This window comes from Cinclus cinclus, chromosome 12, assembly GCF_963662255.1.
Source record: "Cinclus cinclus chromosome 12, bCinCin1.1, whole genome shotgun sequence".
NCBI lineage: Eukaryota > Metazoa > Chordata > Aves > Passeriformes > Cinclidae > Cinclus > Cinclus cinclus.
In genome coordinates, this window is record NC_085057.1 from 7,383,799 (window position 1) to 7,404,910 (window position 21,112).

The window sequence follows — 21,112 nt, forward strand, 5'->3', positions numbered from 1 at the left end:
CTCAGAAACTCTTTGTGATCAGAATATGGATAATCAAGCACTTGGATTACACTAAATATTCCCTTCTCATCTCCCCCCCTCCCTCATTTTTAATACGCAAGTGTCTATTCCGGCCACGTCGTTAGGAACAATATTATTCTAGCGGAGAAAGGAGATTGAGAAGGCCGGGCGTGTGCGTGCTGCTCGGGCTGGGCTTGCCAATGAAGAGGGGAACGAGAGAGGCACCGAAATGCCTGGGGACGGCGTAATGGGGAGCTCACCTTTCTCCGCTTAATTGAGTGGTTAAATAGAGGGAGGCAAGAACGAGCACAGCTCGCCGCCGAGCGCAGGAACGGGAGTCGACCCCTCGCTCCGTGTTTCTGGATTCATTATTAGGCTGCGATGTTCCGCGTACTCAAAGGAGCGGGCTGGGGGCTGGGGCCGGGGCTCCGGGCCCCGCTGTAGAGACGGGGCGATTTTAGGGTTTCTCGGGGTTTGCATTTTCCAGTGTCTGAAATAGCGCTTTGACGGTTTGAGCGAAAAAGAATGTCCAGTGGTCCTGGTAGCGGGGAAATATCATGACCGAATTTGTTTAAAAAAAAATGGGCGAGTTTTAGGTTAAAAGGAAATTTTTAAATAGGGGGGAAAAAATGCAAACCCCATCACTGATAATTCACCGCTCCGGAAACCCTATCAGGGGGAAATGGTCCCGCAAATGAAGGGGCTGCGGCTCAACAGCCGAGCCTGGCTCTCCCGCCGCCGCGACAGACGGGGCGGGACAACCCACGGGCCGGGGACAGCGGAGGGACCCCTCTCCCCGTGAGGACACTGTGCCGGGGGAGGCCATGGCAGGACGAGGTCCCGGAGGACGGGAGCGGGGCGTGCGCATCCCGAGGGCTGCCCACGGAGCCAGTCCCGCTGCCTGGGCCGGGGAAGCGCCGCTTTCTCCGCACCTCGGGCGCCGGGAAAGAGGTCTGGGCTGCTAGCCGGGAGCCGAAAGCGGGAGCCAGGCTCGGCTGAGGGCCCCACAGACAGCGCGCAGGCTGCTTCCTCAGCTCTTCTGATGGGCGAGAGCAGTGCGAAACCCACTCCCAGGAAGGGAATTAAGCAAGTGCGTTTTTATCGCGTTTTTATAAAGAGCGGCGTCGTTTACAGAGCCGTCTGGGGGGGGGGAGGGCGGCATCCCCGTCACGGCTAAGGGCATCTTCGGGGCACCCTGAAGTGCCGTGTCCGCCGCCGCCGGTGGGCTTGGTCACCGGGCCCCTCCTGGGGGCGGTGGGCAGCCCTCCCCGGACCGGCTGTCGCTCCGGCTTCCCCCGATCTCGGACGCGCTGGGAAGGGGCCGCAGCAGCGCGCTCGCCACCGGCCGGCCCCGGACCCCCCCGGGCTCTCGCCCGGATCCCGGCACACACAAGCCGCGGATCGCGGGGGAGGGGTGGCTCTGTCAGACACACACACGCCAGAGACTCCAATTATCTTCTCCCTCACAAGATGTTTCTGCTGTCCACGACTGCTCACACTTCGGCACTCTTGCCAGCAAGCCTCAATAACACAAAACCCGTACAAAAACCCCTTCCCCGGCGCCGCAGCCGCGCACACAACAGATTGAGCGGTGCCGGTGCCTCGGGGGGAGGGTTAGAGGTGCCTCTGCGCAGAGACAGACGTGCCAGAGCCTCCGTGCTTCCCCCTCGGCCCGCCCGGCCCGGCCCGGCGCTTCCCCGGCACCGGGCGGCTCCCAGGTGCGTCCCGGCACCGCGCCGGGCACCGGGAAGCGACCAACCTACAGGCAGCTGCGTTGCCCTTTTCCCTGCACTCCGCTCTCCAAACGTCTGAGCAACCAGTTTGCTGCTAGAAACATGTTAATTGCCAACGGAGCTCATTAAGGCATGCACATGCAAAACACAGCGAGGGAGATTAAATGGACAAAAGCGCAATAATGAACTGTCAAAAATCGGACCCATCTACACGACCAGGAGCACTCAAGAATGAGGCATTTAGAGGCAACAAAGGATTGTCTGGGACAGGAAGAAAGGACGACCTAGACTTTTGTTTAGTCAACACAATTGATTACAAATGAGAGATTAACAGGATAGCTTCAGAGTTTTTTTGAAGGAGGCAAAAGAGAAAAGTCCAATTAAGTGCACCGAATGTTAACTACATTGATTTCCACGGCCAGCGCTGGAGAAATTCTCATTAAACCATCCCTGGCGATCCCTTTTGGAAAGTAATTTGTCTCCCTGATGGAGCAGAGAAAGGGAGCCATGTAAAGAGAAAGAAGCGCTAGTTCTTGGCACAATGAGCTTAGGAGACACACTGGAAAGAGCCAAAGGGGGAGTTAATGAGCATCTGACAAGCCGCTTGGACCCGGGCCTGGAGAGCAGCGATGAAAAGATGGAATTGGCCAACAACTATTCTTTATATCAAACATAAAAAGGCCAATCTGAAACAGCGCTGCTCAAAGCTGGTGGGGAAGAAAAGAAAGGCCCCCAGTGAGGGGTGGAGTGGAGGGCTCAACTGCCCCACTGGGACGGGGGAAGAAATGCACTGGCATGTCCCTCTCCGAGCGAGAGGAGCTGCTACCCCCGGGCGGGGACGGCAGAGGGGGCCCGGCAGTCCCGGCCTGGAGACGCTTGCACAGACCCGAACCACCCCAGGGCAGCCGAGCTGGGTACAGTTTTAAGAAGTTATCTCGCGTAGGAAGATCACCGGTGATCCCAAATCACGGCGGCCCGGCTCTCCCCGAAATCCGCCTTCCTGCTCCCCTGCCGCTGCCCCGGCTGCGGGCCGCCCCCGGGGGAGCGGGCACAGCGGAGCGCAGCGCAAGGCAACGCGCGTCGTGTAGACACGGCTCGCTCGGAGGCTCTTAAATCAGATTAGAGCTCGTTAATAACAATTTTGGCTTAAGTCCGTATTGACTTAGGTTTAGGAATGGCTTAGCACTTTCGCTTAAGTCAACACCAGGGCTAAATTGACGCATGCCTTTCCCAAACCGCCGTGTCCCCCAGGACGCCCAGGTGCCCGCAGGACTTATCCTGCCGCTTTAAGCCGTTTTACGGCAGTATTTGCATGATTTTTAAGTAAGCCTGCTGGTCTCGACTGTGCCAGCCCACCCGAATGTCACCCACGAGGGTCCCCTCCAGGGACGGGTTTCATGGGCCTCACCCTCCTAGGGTTGGATCAGGGACTTCTGCTCTTTTAGGCTCTTGCTGCCAGCCCTTGCGCTCCTGCCCACCCCCCTGACACCTCCTGCCTCTCTCCTCAGGTGCCCTCTTAACCCCTTCAAATTTGTACCCTGGGTACAAATCCCCAGAGAGCCGGGGCTGCATTACCATCCACAGAAACACTACGAGTCCAGAGGCAGCTCCCCTGGCCTCCGAGGGAAAAAACGGCACGGCGGGTCCCAGCGGAGGCATTTCCTTCAGCCGGCACCGACAGCAGCCACAGCGAGGGCTCCCGGCAGCCTGCCCGGCTACTTCAGACCCATTGAGAACCACGTGCAGTTGGGATGGCAAGGGACAGGTAGATCCTGGGGCTGTGCAGGCAGAAGGGGCCACCAGAAGGGAAAGGCACCCAGCCCTTGGACTGCGGTCCTGGGATGTTACTGCCTGATGATACGGTCACCCCATGGCCTTCCTCTCCCGAAGATTCCTGCAAACAGACCTCACAGCATGGACAGCTTTGCCCTAAGCAGCTGCCCTCTCACCTCCCCCTTGCTGCCATCCTCCCCACCGGCCCTCTCACAGGTACGGGGCTGTGCTGACCATCACCAGCACCACGGGGCTTTAGTGAAGACACACACACAAGGGGGAGGGAGAAAGCTCTTACCAGCTGCTTTCTACCACTCATCCTGATTCTCCAGGTGACGCTGTCCCAGCTTTTAACCCCACTCCTAGCCTACTCTTACTGCTAACCCCGCCTAGCCCAAAGCCGTAACCTCGTGTTATTCGTATTTATCTCAGTGATTTACTGCAATTGCTTAATTAACTGAATCACGGGCAACACGTGTCCTCAAATTAAAAATTAAAAAAAAAAAGAAGGAAAAGGGTACATTTAGACTTCTGTGCTCTGTTTCACGGGCTGCCTCTCCTAGTAAGGTGTTGAAGCTGCAGCTGAGCCACGTGGGTCAGCCCTCAGCGAGACTCGGGCGTGCTCCCCAGGGAGCAAGAATAGCTGTTCAATGCCCGGGCTTCCAGTCACCAGTGATCTTAAACTCTGCTTTAAAGTGACTTCGGTAAGAGCGTGTTTAGACCCCGAAGCACTTTTTTGTCTCCAGTGGGGACAAAATGCAGTCAGACACAGATCACAGGAAAGGTCCGCTCCCAGAATTCTAGATGTGTAAGCCCGAAGCAACACAAAACTTGACTTCTACAAATATTTGCATCTCTTCCGTCTTCTGCGTTGGCAGAAGAAGCAGGCTGATGACCAACTTTAAAAGAGATCTGATCCGGGGGCAGAAGTACTCCCAGCCGATGGGACAAGGAGTGGGGACCTCGCTGGACCCGCTTCGCCTCTCCCCGCTCCCCGCCGAGCCTCTCGGAGAGTCCCCGGCCCCTTCCGGGCCGCGCCAGCCCGCGGGCAATGCGCACAAACGGGGCCACAGCAGTGGGCGGGGGGCAGCGCTACCCCCGTCCCAGCCCGCGGGGCTGCTCTGCCAGCGGCGGCCGGGAGCCCAAACACGACGGGGATGTGAAACAAGGGGGTCTTTCCTCGGATCAGATGGGATCTTTGAACCACTTGGGAGACCGAGGCCACGGGAGCCAGGGATTTTCCCACATCAGCGCCGCTGCAATGGTCACGGTTGTCCTGTGAAGGGCTCGGGAGCTTAAACCGCAGAGAGCACCTGAGACTTGCAGCCGCGCTCCCGAGGTCCCGGTAACAGTCTGATACTCCTTCTACTGTCTTCCTCACTGCTGCCAGTTGCCAAAGATATTTCACATAAATAGAAGCTTTCTGATTTATTATCAGCCTCTTCCTTCTGATTCATTATGTTAATGAATTGAGATATTACCAACACTGGATTATCGTATCTATCAATGAATCCAGCAAAAGAAAGCTATTTATAGAGGAAAAAGACAAGTGTACCCGGAAACCTAACACAAAGAAACGTCCGAGAAATAGAGCAAAGCGGCTGCAGTAGTTCACACACAGCTTTCAGTTGTCTGGGAACCGCGACACTTTGGGACACAGAGACAAACCATTTTCCTAGGGATTTACGGACACTTCTTTTTTTTTTTTTTTTTTTTTTTTTTTTTTTTTTTTTACAGTTAACATTATTATTACGAGCGTTTCCAAGGAATCAAGCCCGCTGCCCAGAGCTTTTCTGGGAATTTCGGCGCCGTGGAGTGAGGGAGGACACAACGCGCTCCCCGCTCCCTCTCCCAGCGCACCGCTCCCGGGGACGTGCAGTCCCCGCGCCCTGATCACGACCGGCCGGCACCCGCCTGTCCTCCCCCTCGCCACAGCGAGCTCATCGCACACCGAGAAACGGGCTTGGGTTTGTCTGGGTTATTTCCGTCCCCTCCTTTCTCCCTGTCCCACAGTCGCTTGGCTAGGCGTTTCCCCGGCTGGAAGCAGCGCTGCCCCTCGGGCAGAGCCCGCTCCGGTGGGGCGCGGGGCGAGCGCGCCCGCGGAGCGCAGCGCAGCGCGCAGGTTTGCCGGCGCTGAACAAAGCTGCCGGCATGTGCTTCACTTTGAGCACATTATCCTCCGGAAGCTTTTACTGAGCAACGGTCAGAGCTCCGTGAATGAAGCTATTGGAACACATACGAACTAAATGGGTAAAGAAAGGCAAGTCTGGTTACCAAAATTACATTTCTCGTTTCCCATTCAGCGCAGTGAGGCAGGTACTTATTTACTGCGGCTTCAAGCTACGGTAATTAGTAAAGGAGACTGCAATTTACTTAAAGGAAGGCAATTCTTTCCTTTTATTAATTTACAATAGATTTGTAAAATAATCTTACAGCAGCTGGCTCTGCTTGAATCTGTTTCAAAAGTGTGATGTAAATACTGTCTCACACTATTTTGTTGCTTAATAGGGCTTTCTGGTAGGTGATACGTCTGAGAGTGAGGGGAAAGAACACCACACATTTATTTTTAAGATCATCATCACAGCGATAAAACTTATGGGAAGAAGTGAGCATACTTTCTATCTGCATGCGTTAAAAACAGACATATTCAAAGTAAGTAAAATGTAAAAGCTACAACTGGAAGGGTTCATACACAGCGGGTACAGCTTAGCGCATTTTCAAGAGCTGTTTTAACTGTGTTTAAAAGGAGTAGCAAATTCCCAAATTAAATCACCCTATTTATAGCAAAGACAAAGAGTTTCACACAGCAGGAGGATGTACTAAAGAACCATTTCCCCCCACCTGTTTCCTTAGCAAGGGTTGAAGTATCTTATATCTACATCTTCCTAGTAATCGCAGTCTGAAGTAATTTAGCTCACACATTATGAAACAATAGGAAGAGTGCAAATAATCGATTTGGGATTCTTAACGTTTTGATTTTTCCTCAGAAAACTTCAGAGATTTTAATCTTCACTCAGCAGTTTAACATTTCATATCAGAGTCAGAGGAAAATAAACACCCATACCTAAGCAAAGTATCACTGGCCCACTCGCTGTTCACACTTGGCTGCAGCAGGCACCAACTTAAATCCAACTCATACATGCAATGCAACACTGAGATCCAAGAGGCAGTGACCACAGGATCAAAGCTTTATTTCAACTATAACACAGTATATCCATGGATTATAATCCTTGAGCAAAGAGAATATCACAGTAATGAAAGACCTTAGCATTACAAATATGTTAAAACAGCTTGCATTTGGGGTGATATTCAAGGTCAAGTTGCATCTGAACACAACTATTAAAATATTATGAAAATTACCATTATGGAGTAAATAATGTTTTCTTTCAGATATAACCCCTGAAAGTACATTTAGAGTTGGTTTTCTTATTTTTCAGTACCAACAAGCTCAAACTGAGCATCTCCATCCTCAACCTGCTCTATGTGAATGAAAAAGACAGAAATTAAGAACTATAAGCTCTGCCTAAAAATTAGCTCCCAGCTTGTATGAAAAGATGACCCTAAATAAATACAATCAAGATGATAACCAGAGTGTCAGATATGTGTATAAACTAACTTACTCTTTCAAATGTATTCCCAAATTGAATTAATAGTCTTGTGAAAGATTCTGCAGAGTAAGAAATTTCTTATGCCAGGGAAAAGTAACATGCCTTGCCTTCTGCTCCTGCCCCCACAGCCAGAATAACTGAGAAAGTAAAAAGCTTGGGAATGTGATGATAGAGGTGATAAGATGGGTGAACAGGCTGCGCTCCTGGGTTAGTATTGGGGTTACTCATCTGTGCATTAAAATGGAAAAATATGATCAATTATTTCTTCTTGCAAGATAGCCCAAGACTAACTTACAAACAGGAGAAACCTTTGAGTTTTTTCAGTGTTCTTTATTCAATTGCTGTCCCCCACCAATCAAAAAAGCACAAGAAGCAACAGGCCCCTAGGACCACTGCACCTTATGTATATATGGATTGTAACAGAAAAGGGCAAGCTGCAGACTATAGAGACTGTATATAAAACTACAGAGTAACAAGTTTGGGGTTTCTTTTATGTTGTTTGCTTGTCTTAGTTTTCTATTTCCTCTTTTGTTTCTTTTCTTGGAGGTGTGGTGAGTTTTTTTCTTTTTTTGAGAAAAAATTTACTCATAATGAATAAGAAATTACAGATGATATAGATGATATTATTTCTACATTTTATATTTTTTTGATCTATATATAAAAGCTTGGGATAAGATGCAGCATAACTACATAGAATCAGGAAGTTTAAGGTGACTGTCTTGACTTGGTAAAGAATACCCATTCAAGATCTCACAGGAGACCAATATTAAATCACAACAGTATAAATCACTTTGAGGTATTCTTAAATTTATTAAAAGCACACTAAAATTTAACATTATCTTTCTCAAATCTGTATCTATAAAAATGCAAGTATCAAGCTAGCCCAGCCATGGTAAATCAAACTTAACAAATATAAGTAGAACAGGAGATCCCATATAATTATGGTCCCTGCCACTGCATGCCTCAGCTCAGCAGACACTTGCTCGTGTACCTTTAGTGGCCCTGCTGGGTTGCCCCTGCCCTATTACTGTGCTATTTCACAGTCACAGGCAATTGCATTTATTTGCTTCAAACCAGAGGCCAACATGAAGGCCCTTGTCTGTGAGAACAGTCACCTACACACATTGCTGTTTTAAAAGTTTATCTTCATTCTGCTCTTTTTCTAGACATATTCCTACATAGTTTTCCTTGGAATAGTTGTCCTATTGCTTCTAAAGTTACGCTGCAGGAAATGAAATGAAATTCCTTCTTTGAAGATAATTTCATTTTACTCTCAGGCACGCTGTGTGAGCACCTAACTGCAGTAACTACCCTAACCCTGCTTGCAGGTGCCTTTCATGCACGTTGCCAAATTCTCACCTGTGCACCCAATGTCCACACACCTAGATCTCCTCCCAGGGGAAATCACAAGGACAAGGAGACAGCAAGCATCTGCACAGTGGTTAGGCTGAGTCAGAAGAGATAAAGACCCAGATTATTTGCATGTATAAAGTACTTAGGGGCCCAGATTTTTGTTGAAGTGATTTCCCTTTGGATGCAAAGAACAGGATGCATCCCATTCTTTGGTAGTAACTAACTGCTCATCCATCCCTTCATCCTGAGCATCATGTATAATAGATTTTCTCTTCTTGTGCGCACAACCAGTTCCAGTTATTTGCTTTTTAAATGTGAGCTCTACAACTGTAAGATCCATACAAATTCCCACTAAATCAGATTGAGAATCACATTGTGAGTTTACAGAAGAAAATATTACCAAGTTGTCTTTGTGACAGAACACTGAGTAGGTATAAAATTGCAATGGTCTCTATGCCAAGTTTTTTTTAAGCTCTCAGCTTGTAAGATGAAAGCCTAATTTGATATTTTTGTAGTTATATAACAGTTCTAATATTTTGTGACATTTTGTATTGTGACACTATAGATGAAATTGTCATCGGACTGACACCCTTTACTGTTTATTCCTTAATTACAACTGTTAACAACACTGCAGAGAAGCGTGCTAATCTGCCATCACATATTATGAAAACAACGTTATTGTTACAAACACCAACACCCACTCAACAGGATAATTCTAAGATGGCAGTTTCTGTAAAAAGTTATCAGTTTAATGGACACTTCAATAGAAAAAGTTTAAAATGAAGTCTTCATCTTCCGGTGGAAAATACACAACAATTTTATATTGCACCTAAAATTTTGATTTTTTTGTGCCAGTGATTCTTCATGCTGCATAGGGATATAATGTTTTTCAATACTGGGGTGTCTCTCTATGTAGTATGAAGATGCATAGCTCAGATAACTAGCAGCCTAGCAATATTTGCAATCATTACATTTTCATATCCTCAGACACAGGCAGAGGTACTTTTTTTTTTTTTTTCCTCTCCACTACTTCCAGGTTAGGGGTGGAATTATGTTGTTGCAGGAGATTAAATTTTAACAGTATGTTGAATCAAGTCCAGGTTCTCAACAATACAAGAAACTAATATTTTCTAGGCTTCTTTTGCTTAGGAAAGATTAATTTTCTGCAGGCTATGTCACACACCAGGAAGGATCTTCCAGCAAACTGACACAAGTTCTTACCAGTGAAATTTTCATACCTAGTTAGCTCGGTACAATTAAAACTCACTGATACTGCACCTCTGTAGGAGGAAGCTGGGAAGCTGTTCAGTGGCTGAAAACGAAAATATTATATCCTCAGCCTCTCTATATGCTTTGTTCTTGGACAGCCACTGCCAGTTATCTTTCAGTTTGCTTCTTTTAAACTTCTCATGCCTTAGAAAACGTTCTCACTTGTAGATTATATCAGCAGAAAGAAAATAGCATTAAGAGCAGCCCAGAAGTAGCAAAAAGCCCCAGAGTTTTGTTCGCCCACCCGTTAGACAAGAAATACAATGTAGGCAGAAGGAGGTTGGGGAAAGCTGCCTGGAGTGAGGTGTATGAATGAAGAAAGTGGAAATGACAAAAAAATGAGGGAAAACAAGATGTAGAAATTCAAGTTTGTTCCTTCTACAACTGCTGTCGTGAAGGTTCTTGCACAGATTCCTGGTGCTAAACCAAGGCTACTCTGATGCACAGCCTGCCTTTTCTGCTAACAGTAAATTCTTCCTTTCTCCCTCATCCACGAACAGGCATGCAGCACAGATGACTGAAGTGAAGAAAGATAATGCAAGAATCTGTCTTTACTTATCGCACTTATATGTAGAAGCAGAGGATTAAAAATAACATAAAACTCTTCTCACACTGAAAACCCAATTGCCTTGGTGGAAATCTATACACCAGTGTTTCTCATTCTTGATCCCAAAAGCCTGTTTGAGGATTGCTTCTTTAGTACAGAATAAAAATAAGGAATTGTACACAACTCAACAATGGAATGAAATCATCCCATGTAATTAATTTTCATTTAAATTTTTAATATTTCAGTTTAATGGCATGATATTGTGTTGACTGACGTGGATGATCTTATCTGATGAAGTGATAAATTACAAAACAGAATGAAACTGTTTATTTCTGTGAATCTTCTTCAGGGTAGTTTGTGCTCTGCTTTGTAGCTTTCGTTTTCTCAAAGCCAACAGGAACTTCTGCTCTTCCTAAAAGAAACTCTTCCCACTTGGGAAGAGATTCTTTTATTGATGCCCAATAGAGAGTCTGGGAAAGATATAAGAAAAAATAAACTTAATTTCAAAATCTGTGTCAGCCAGTTTAAAACAATACAGAAATGCAATGAATTATTAAATCTTACTTTAAGAGTAAAGCAATTCAGAAAAGAACAACATACGTGACACATGAAATTTTTAATCTCTTGTATGATACAAAATATCAGCTTGGAAATATTTCATTCTGCACGACAAGCTGTAAAGTGACTGAATGTGCCCTCTTGTGGTAAGCAACACATCAGTTTAGACCTTACAGTACCTTTAATAACCTATTTTCCATGACTACATACTTTTCCAAAAGCAGCTTTAATATTTAAGTAGGTATGTTACTGGAATTTCATTTTGCAGTGGAAAAAAATGTTAGAAATGAAAACTTCACATTTACCAATGTAAATTTATTATCCTGGAAAAGTTTACAGCATTACACTGAACTATAGTTCAAAATATTTGGGTAAAAATCTAGACTTGATAACTCACTTATGAAGTAATCATCTCCAGTATTTGGATCACAAATTAAAATAATAATAAAAAGGTGATGTATATTTAGTGTGTGGTCTAGAAGAATCACTGTGGATCATCTAACCCTTCCTCTTCCTCATCACTGTGCCTCTGAATAATAAATTTAATATTATTTATCTGTGTTATTAATCATTCATCATTTTTGTGTTGGTATCCTAAGGGTAACTGTTGTTTGTAGGATTTTCAGGAAAATGTTAAGTGCCAGGTACCATTTTTTCCTCACAAAATAATGTGATCTAAGAACTGTGCTAAGATAACACTTTAATCCATTCATGTATGTATTTACTGCCATTGATGTCCATTCAGAAAAATGTGATTTTGCAGTAGAAAACAGTTATGATACAGATGTAGTGAGCCTTTTTTCTTTACTTAAGTATACAATGAAGGAGAAGTGCAGCATAAAACTGAAGATCTCCCTGCAAACTATTAGATTCCTGGCTAATCTTTTTGATCCGTACATGTAACTCAGATATAACTACGGCTCTTGCAGATTTACAAAAATATTTTCTTCAACAGATTTACTCAAAGAATCTTTTCTGACAAGCATATGTGCTGTCACACAAAACTACTCCGACTCAGCAAGCTGGGGATCCATTATAGCCATAACTTTCAGAGTATATTAATACAGACACATATATGGCTGAGTGAAATATGCTCAGAAGTGTTTTGGAACAAAGCATGCACAAGAATTTTGTACCATGAAAGAAAGTTTTCTTTTTCCACTATTTATAGAGCTCTTCTCTAGAAGCATAAAAAAAAAAAGCTGAAATAGGATCTTCTCCTTCAAATAGTAACTCTGTTCTCTCCAAAATTTCACCACTGCAGCAGAGTGCAGACATTCTGCAGCCATGAGCAATTGCTCTGCAGCTTCCAGTTTGTGCAGACTTTGCTGTAAAAGCAGCTTCACACCTACCATGGGACTAACTGACCCAAACAACTCTAGAGGTGTCTCTAAAGTCATTGAACAGTCCAAAACTACTTCTGAACACAGTCAGAATAGGTTTAATGTTTAATACTAGTAGGTTGGCATCTTCCTTAGCATCATTCAAAATGCACAAGTATTCAGGAAAGAATGTACCCTTTTGCCTAAAAATGTCTAAAAATAATAAAAAAGTCACTGAAGGGGCATACCCAGTGTGCAACCTGTCACAGTCACAGTAAGCTATTTACAAAATGCAATGACAGATGAAAACTTTGAACAGTAACCAGAACAAGAAGTGATGCCTCTCCTTTAAGTAATAGCCTAAGCATGCCAACACTTGTCCAGCAGGTGTGAAGCTGAGGTACAATGCACCTCTCTTCACAGCTGACAGTGCTGAAACCTGCCCTTGGCCCTGCTCTGACACAGCCCCAGCACCCAAACCAACATGGGACACTCTGCTCCTGAGCCACCACACAGCACACAAACTGCTGGGGCAAGAAACAGATGGGAATCTGCTCAAAATTTTTATCTTGAACTAATGCTTTAGTGGACTGCAGGTTGAGAAGGAAAAAAAAAAAACCACAAAAACAACTGAGTGTTCCTGCTGCAGTACTTTTCATAAGCTTCCATACAACTCTAAAATAATTGATGGGAAATTTACTCTGTTCATGCTGATAAACTGTTGACCCTGAAATGTAAGGATGACAATCTGTGGTAAACTGAGAAAGGGATGACCATATAAAACAAATTAAATAGCTCTGACATAGTAAACACAGTAATCTTCTGATATTCACAGGATTAATTTTTTTATATTTGACTTCATTTTAAAATAGAAGATTGTATAGATCTGAAAGCTGATAGATATTTCCACCAGAATGCTCCAGAATCTAGGGACCTTGTCCCAGAATTTAGGTTCAGCTTGCTACACAGTACACAGGCCTTTGGCTATACCAGTCACTGGATTTTAAAATCAATTATTTTCACTTTAAGAACATGCTTCAGGGGGGAAAAAAAAGGCAAAATATTTGGTAAACAGCAAATGAAAATAAATGCAAAGACAGAGTTCTAGAACTTACTTCTAGCTTAACAGTATCGGGATGTGGAAGTAAATGCACTCTTTCTTGCAGCCTTTTTTCTGCTGCCTCTATATCCTAGAACACAAGCAAAGTACATTTTAAAAACAAGTACTGGGAATTTAAAAAGGAAAATACACATATAAAGACATTTAAATTAACTAAATAAACCCATTACAGCTGAAAAGCATTCAAAAATTAACACTGAAGTACAAGTATTTGTTTAGTCATTCTGAAATACAACTTGTACCACTTAGACTAACACCCTACAGCTGCTAAGTATGTTTGCTGCACCTTTTTCATACAAGAGTACATTTCACAACCAAGTAAGGCTTTTGCTGTGAACACTGCTGTTCTCTCTGGACACCAGTGTAAATAAAATTCTGTTGTATGAAACTTCAGGAAATAGAGGGGAATAGAACATCTTTTTCTGTGCTGCATAAGTCTGAAGTATGTATTCTAGCTACTGTAACTGTAAAGTAACTAGGCAAATTATGTGCAAGATCTTTACTTCTCAAGACAAAGATGACTTGCTAATATGCATGCATAACATGTGCACATAAATGTAGAGCTGCAGCAAGCTGTTCACCAGACAAGCTTGGATGACAATGCACCTCACATAGTTTTCTTACCAAAAAAATCAGTATTTGGGTTTCTGCTTGTCCAGTGGATGTGTGCTGGATTCACAGAAGCCCAAATGAATCATTTAAAAAAGAAACAACCAAAAAAATCAACAGCAACAAACAAATCAAAGCATGCCCCCAAACTAACCACCCTCCCCCTTTAAAGTTCTGACCTGTTCTTGTGGGCTTAGTTCCATACCCAAACATTGAAGAGATTGAGTGGTGGGCAGATGAAGAGAGACAGAAAGGGACGTGGGAGTGGGGTGTGAAGAAGCCAAAGCTGAACAGAGTGGAGGGGGAAAGAAAGTATAGCAGATGGCAGAGTTGGGAGCAGAGAGCGGGTGTGAAGAGTACAACAGAAAAACTAAATGAGAGAGGAAATTCCCCAAAGGGACTTCCCAAATATTCACCACCACTGCTGCTGAAAAGAAGAGTGAGATTCTGGAGGAGCATATCCACAAGAGAGACCAAACATGATTACTCGCATTGAATAATAGCCAGTCTGAATACATCAATAAGTAAACAGTGTTCAACTCAAGTTTACCTCAGTTGAGTATGATTAATAAAAGCAAAAAGCAGCCTTGCTGAAGTTTAACTTAGCCACACGTATACAGTCAGATTGTTCAATTTAGTCTTCATCTTATTTTATTTCATTAATTCCTTTTACAATATTCTCTTGTACATAATTATAAACCTAATCCAAGAAAAATTGTCCCTCCCTTTTCTACAGCAAAATCCATACCACTGTAGGAAGCTAAAGAATGCCTGAGAAAAAGTATACGAATTCTCAGATTTATCCAAATTCTCAGAAGCAGCAAATGGCTGCCCCTTCTCAGGTAAGAAAAAGCTAATGGGATAAACATATAGAGGGAACAGGAAAAAGGACATAGGCCATTTGAAATCATGATGTCAAAATAACAGAGGCCAACAGAATTTAAGAGGTTTAAGCAAGGAATTTCTCTGTTGCACATACTTAGAACAGATACCACAAACAGCACCAAACAAAGCTCGTATCAGAACGGCTCAGGCCAAGCCTGGAGAAGTTGCCACCATAACAAACCACACTGAATAAAGGCTCATTCAGTAACGTTCACCTCATATTCTTCCACTGGATTTTCCTCCTTTCTGATTCCTTCTTCCTAATTACTGTAGGAATTTTAACAGGAAGGAAGAAGAATATCAATAATTATTTCTTTATAGACTCAGCCAAGTAACTGGAATGTTTATGGTGATAGGAAATGAATGTCTTTCAGGCAAGAAAGGAGACAGCAGTTGTGCATATATGTTTAGTAGAGAAGGTCACTTTGGCATAGCCTAGATATTAGATGTGTCTTTTCATTGCTCACTCCAGTTTGTGTTGTGCACTCTATTGTCATTCAGAATACTGATTTAATGACAGACAGTGAAAGAAATTTTTGCTGGAAGGTGTAGTATGCTTTAGAAAATAACTGGAATTACTGAAAGATTAGATGGCACTTCTTGTGTGTCTACACAACTGGTAAGCTTTGTAGGAAAAATAAATCCCTGTCATCAATATAAAAATAAATACATCAGCAGTATAAACTTTCTTGGAAAAAAACCAGCTAATCTAATATGTCACAGTACTGAAAAAAAGAGAGCATCTTACAGTGCTTCCCCTAAAACCACAAGGGCTGGAACAAAAACAATTCAAGACCCTTCCCCAGAGGTAAAATGGAATGCATGACACATGCATTGCTTTTAGGGGACCAAATTCAGCTGTCACTTATATTGATATCAGTCTGGCACAATCACACTTAAATAATTCTGGAATTGCATGCCTGGGAAGGAAAGCAAATTTGTTCTAAATTACCTTTCCAGTACTAATTACTATATAGCATACTCTTTCTTTTCTATTTCATGTTACAAGCTGTTGCATAGTAATACATATTTCTAAACACAAGAAATATCACTGAGAAACAAATGTCATAAATTAGATTACAAATACTAATCTAATTTCTGCTTTTATTACGACAACATTATATAAGCACCAAATGATACAGATTTCCCTAATCTGCAGTCTCCCTCTAAAGACACTGAGGGAAATACTCTGGTAATTATGCTAAAATGCTGAACAAATGCTTATAATGTCAAAATTTCAATTAAAAAAAAAAAAAAGGTTAGCTTCTTGCTTCCTACTGATTAGAATTTAAATTAATTTTGAAATCTTTCCTGTGCATAAATTCCAACTAGCACAGAGAAAGAAAAATGGCTTTCGCTATGATCTATCACTGAAAACAACTGATTTTGCTTACATGCAGAAAACCAGAAATGCAAATAAAAAAATAACACTTCGTCATGTCCATGTATTTTTGAGTAGGCCAAATCAACAACTCTCCACATGGTAACTGTGAAATGTACAGTGCCTGGTATCAGGAACAATATTCTGAAGCTGGCACATTAATCAGTCTTGTTTTCAAGCTTCTCATATATTATGCTGCATAGATTTTTTTCCCCCGTTTTCTTCTGTTATCAAAAAGCATCTGCAGGAGTGCATGCTTGTTAAAACTAGGATAAAATTAATAGATTTAAATTGATTTATGCTATTTTATCCTGCAACAGAATTTGTTTTGATACATATGTTTTTGCTTTTTTTCTGTACAAACACCAACATTTTTGACACTTGAAAGGAACAATTTTGAGGATGTGACAGAAGATAGCAAATATCTGTTTAACTGCAGAAATATTTACACTCTGTATATGTCTGAGCTATTGTTACCATTTCCAATACAATAAAGCTTTCAGGATAGAGAAATATACTCTGCATTTATTGTGTTTGCCTGCATATGTAACTGAGAATGAATTCATAAACACAAATAATTTATAAAACTCTATATTTAAAAAGTAAAAAATCTAAACTAAAATGGCTATGGAAAATTGGAGTCATAATGGCTGAAATTACTAAGTCAACAGAGTAGGAGCTAGGGAAAAAGAACCAAACCATCCACTTGTCCTCAGCTTCTCAGTGAAGCACCTACACTTACTATATCAAATAAAGAGGGGCTTGACTGCCCCTGTCCAGAAGGTACCAGTTCACCATCCCAAGTCGAAAAATCTTCTTTGTCACAGAATAGTTAAGAGGCATTCCTGGCTAACTGTTCTTCTTGTCTGTCCCTCTCTAAATAAACCTCCTATTTGAATACAAGCTCTAATGCAACAGAATTATACCCATCCAAAATGCAAACATTTTAAATCTGAACCAGGCTCTGCATGAAAAAAAAAAGAAATTCTGGTGACACAAATTAATCCTGTAATTTTCTAGAGTAAAACTTACTTTTTCAATAAACAAAACACATGCATTATGGACCCTTAATAAGTAGGAGCTTAAAGAAAAGGCACGGGAGGCTCAGTTTTCTGCTGTCTGCTGAAAAACCGACACACAGTTTTCAAATGCATCATGTCAGTGGTCAAGTGCATCTCTTCAAACTCAGCTGCCTGAGCTAGGGGTTGCAGAGAAGCCTTTCAGTGTTCCAGTCCCTGCCACAAACATAGATCTTTTTAATTTCCTAGGAAACAAATCTTACCTAAATATGACAACAGGTATGTAGAACAGCTGTGAACATGATTAACGGTGTCACCCCCATGAAGAGCCAGAAACACCAAAAACTGCTTTTACAGACTTGCAAGTAAAATGCTTGAAGTCACTCTATATCTCTTTAGAGAAATATATTAAACTGAGAACCTCTTCCACAACTTAACCTAGCCACAGTATAGGAGAACAGGTCCTACCCTTGGCCTGAAGCACTGTAGCCTGGCCAGCCCATTTCCAAACCCATGTCTTGAATCAAAGCATAGAGGGGCTGTGAGTCCTGACAGACCCCCTAAATACTCTCAGGCAGACATGTACTAGCATGTGTTACATCTCTACACGTGCTTAAAAAAAGAAAAATACATAGTAGCAGCTGCCACCACGAGGCTTTTGTAAGAAGGGCAGGGGAAATAGGTAGTGATGCCATCGGATAATAAAGGCTTGTCATTTAATACTTTTTGGGCAAGTTCCAGAAGAGGCAACCATACAGAAGATAATTCAAATGACAACTATAGAGCAAACACGTCTCTCTTTTTTTTTTTTTAATTATCTAAGCTACATAACCGTGACATTTTGATGCGGCTCCTGGTAGTTGCAGAAACTTACATTTAAAAGTGCTGCATTCCTTTTACGAGCTGCATCAGCTGCTTGAGTTTGCCATGTCTTTTTAGTCTTTTTGTCTCTTAGATAAGTCTCCATCTGCTGTAGCAGCTCTGATCTCTGAGACAGTCTACAAAGGAAAACATTTTGCTAAGTGGGTAGAACATTTTGCTCAGGAGCTAGAAAATAACCTTTTTACCTTACCAGTTTTCTCAAAACTATGGGGCTAATTAAGCCGGCTGCAGGGTGGGTGTGCTGGGGGAGGGAAAAGGTACAGGCAGGCATCACCTGCTGTGCTTGTACAAAGCTGTAATGTTGCAACCAGCAGTCCTCAAATGCTGAGGTACTTAGAAAACACTGAATCTCCCAGAAGGAAAGACAGGGTGGGTTGGGGTGACTTGATCAGTACTACATTAGCTCATTGGCACATACCAGTTGTTACAAGAAAAGCAAATTTGCCTGAATCACTACTGTATTTGCCTCACAACTCGAGTTTACAGGGCAACAAAGAAGCAATTCTATAATTAAGGCATTGAGTGAGAGAATCCAATTACCCTCCCCAAACAGGAATTTAATGGCGATGGGTTAACAATGGAGATCTTAAACCAGTACCACCATTGGAAGTCAAAAAACCTCATCAACCTAAATACCCTTAACTGCAGGCAAGGACGCTGATTCCCATGGTTCCTGAAGGAAGAGTGCCACCTCCTGGAATTCCAGCCCCTTACTGAAGCACCAATGTGCTGTGCAGAGCTCAGATTTACTGGCACCGAGGGTCGTGGGAAAGGAGGGAGAATATCACAAGACTCAACACAAACCGCTGCGAGGCAGAGCACAACTACTCACATCTCCTCGTGTCTTCTAGCGAGGTGAACCTCCTGAGCCAAAGAGGATGACATCCTCAGTTGCTTGCCCCGGTTTTGTACTCTATAAAAGGAAAACCAAGTGAAACTAAAATCTTCTAAAGAGGTACATTAACATCCACTTTCCAGTATTAAAAAATTCTGGTTAAACAGCTGTACAAATTATATGTCAGCTATCTACACAAAACCTGCCACAAGACGTTGCTACAATATGCTTTGAACACATTCACACTGCTAATCTTCACAATATGCTTTAGGAAAACTCTACTGTATTCTAATAATTTATGAAAACAAATTTTGTTTCAGTTTCAGATTCAGCAGTGAGTTTTCTCGAGTTTCAGATGCTTACAGCCACACACACTGTGCTTACATAAATTGTATATTATTGTTTACATTACTGATTTCTGGCTTTTATCACGTTACATGGAACACAGTTATACTTGTAAATGCTTCTCACACACATATGGGGAGCTGTTCATAGGAAACCATGTTTAAATTGTTTAGAACTTAATGGATTTTTTTCTGACCTATTAAGGAGATCAACTGCTCACTGATGCAAATCAGGATCCTACATCACTTTTCAGAAGACTGCAAATGTTTTGGCTATTTTTTTTTTCACCTCAGAAGTGACTGCGGTATCGCCACCTTAGGTGAAGTTAAATAACTTGTCGCACGTTCATGTCAAAGGGTGGGAGAACTAAAAGAGCTCATCAAGATAACATTAGTTAAGGCCTCCTCACTATCATGTGTCACACCTAACTCTGAAACCAGCGATTTACAAGTGGCCTGTGCTGACGCTGGGGTGCATCTTCTAGGGATGTATGTTTTACCACATTATGAAAACATTTTTGTCCACCTGGCCAGTTGTTTCACCTTGTTTAACGCGGAGCGCACATCTTCAGTGCTCCTTCCTTCAGCCGGGGCACTTCGTGCTCTTTGCGACACACCTTTACCGGCGACAGAAGCCGGAGCATCCTGCTGCACGCACCTCCTGTCTTTTAAGGGCGCCTGTGGCTTACAACAGGAGCGATAAACCGGCACCATCGTGAGTGACAAACCGGCACCAGCCTGAGCATCCTCCGCCCGCTGCACCGTGGGGCAGCTGTTGCCCTGGGCGGACGCCAAGGCCTGAGGCAGCCCTGAGGGACGAAGCTCCGCGGGCAGTCCCCGGATCTCCAGCAGCCCCAGGGAAGCCCCTCGGGCCGAGCACGGCACCGCCAGCCCAGACCCGAGGCCAGCACCTTCCGCCTCAGGCCGCTGCCCTAACAGGGCGGCAGCGCCACGGCCGCAGCGGGGCCGCGCACCGCCTGCGCCCTACCATTGGCAAAGGGGGGTGGGGATGGATTGACGGTCTGGTTGAAAGGTACCAGCCCGTACGATTACTGGAGAATAAATCAGGAAATAAAAATAAATCACCAAATACACCAGCTAGTTTACCTTTAGCATCATCGCCTTCGAAAAGGAAAGCAACCACCCGCAATGATCTCCGGGACATCCTAAAACACCCCCCGCCCCCGCTACCATGGAGACGGCCGGAAAGGTGGAGCCGAGCCGCGGCTTCGGTGGGAGGGATCGGGCGGGGGCGGGAACGGACTCCGCCCCTGGGATTGGAGGAGCGAGAGGGCGCGGGGCCAATCACGGCCCGGGGCGGGAGTCTGAGGGGGTGGTGAGGGCCGTGAGGGCCCCGGGTTGAGGCTGGGGCCGTGCCCGAGCTCTGCCGCTGGGGTCTCCGGAGCTCCTGCTGGGATTTGCGTTTAAAACAAGTGTCCCTCCCTGTGTGCGAGCCTCAGCCTTCCATGTCCGAGTCGGGAGAGCGGCCGGCAGCACGAGCCCGGTTCTCCGCATGGTTTCCAAACCTTCCGGTGCGGTCCTGCCCGTGTGTCACAGCTGAGCTCCTTCCCGGCCTCAAAGCCAAAGAGTTGCCGGGGCAGTCCAGTCCTTTATATGCAAACTTACATAAAAATACACTCCAAGTAAATAAAAAAATCACAATTAATCCACCCTTTTTGTTTTGTTTTGTGTAAATGTGTTGTCCTTCACAGAAAACGCAAACCAAAAGAAATTCCAAGCTAGATAAAGCTGAAAAATATTTTTTATCCATTTCATTGGTGCCCAATATATATTTATGCACATGTGCAGATTTCTAAAAGCTACTCTGAAAGTGCTTGTATTGCCTAAATGTTTTCTATGTAAGCTTTCTTTCA

General features: G+C 43.9%; 1 protein-coding gene across 2 annotated transcripts; it reads right to left on the reverse strand.

Moving 5' to 3' along the window:
* Positions 1-10,609: 10,609 nt before the first annotated feature.
* On the reverse strand, positions 10,610-20,419 carry CEP15 (centrosomal protein 15). 2 transcript variants are annotated; one of them, XM_062501016.1, is made up of 5 exons: positions 20,346-20,419; positions 18,892-18,972; positions 18,052-18,175; positions 13,279-13,353; positions 10,610-10,753 (listed from the first exon to the last, which is right to left on the reverse strand). In XM_062501016.1, the coding sequence occupies exons 2-5, from the start codon at positions 18,942-18,944 to the stop codon at positions 10,610-10,612; spliced, it is 396 nt and encodes a 131-aa protein (XP_062357000.1). In that variant the 5' UTR covers positions 18,945-18,972; positions 20,346-20,419. The 2 variants fall into 2 exon arrangements, with proteins under 2 accessions (XP_062357000.1, XP_062357001.1); XM_062501017.1 differs by lacking the exon at positions 20,346-20,419 and adding an exon at positions 19,782-19,834.
* Between the last annotated feature and the right edge of the window lie 693 nt (positions 20,420-21,112).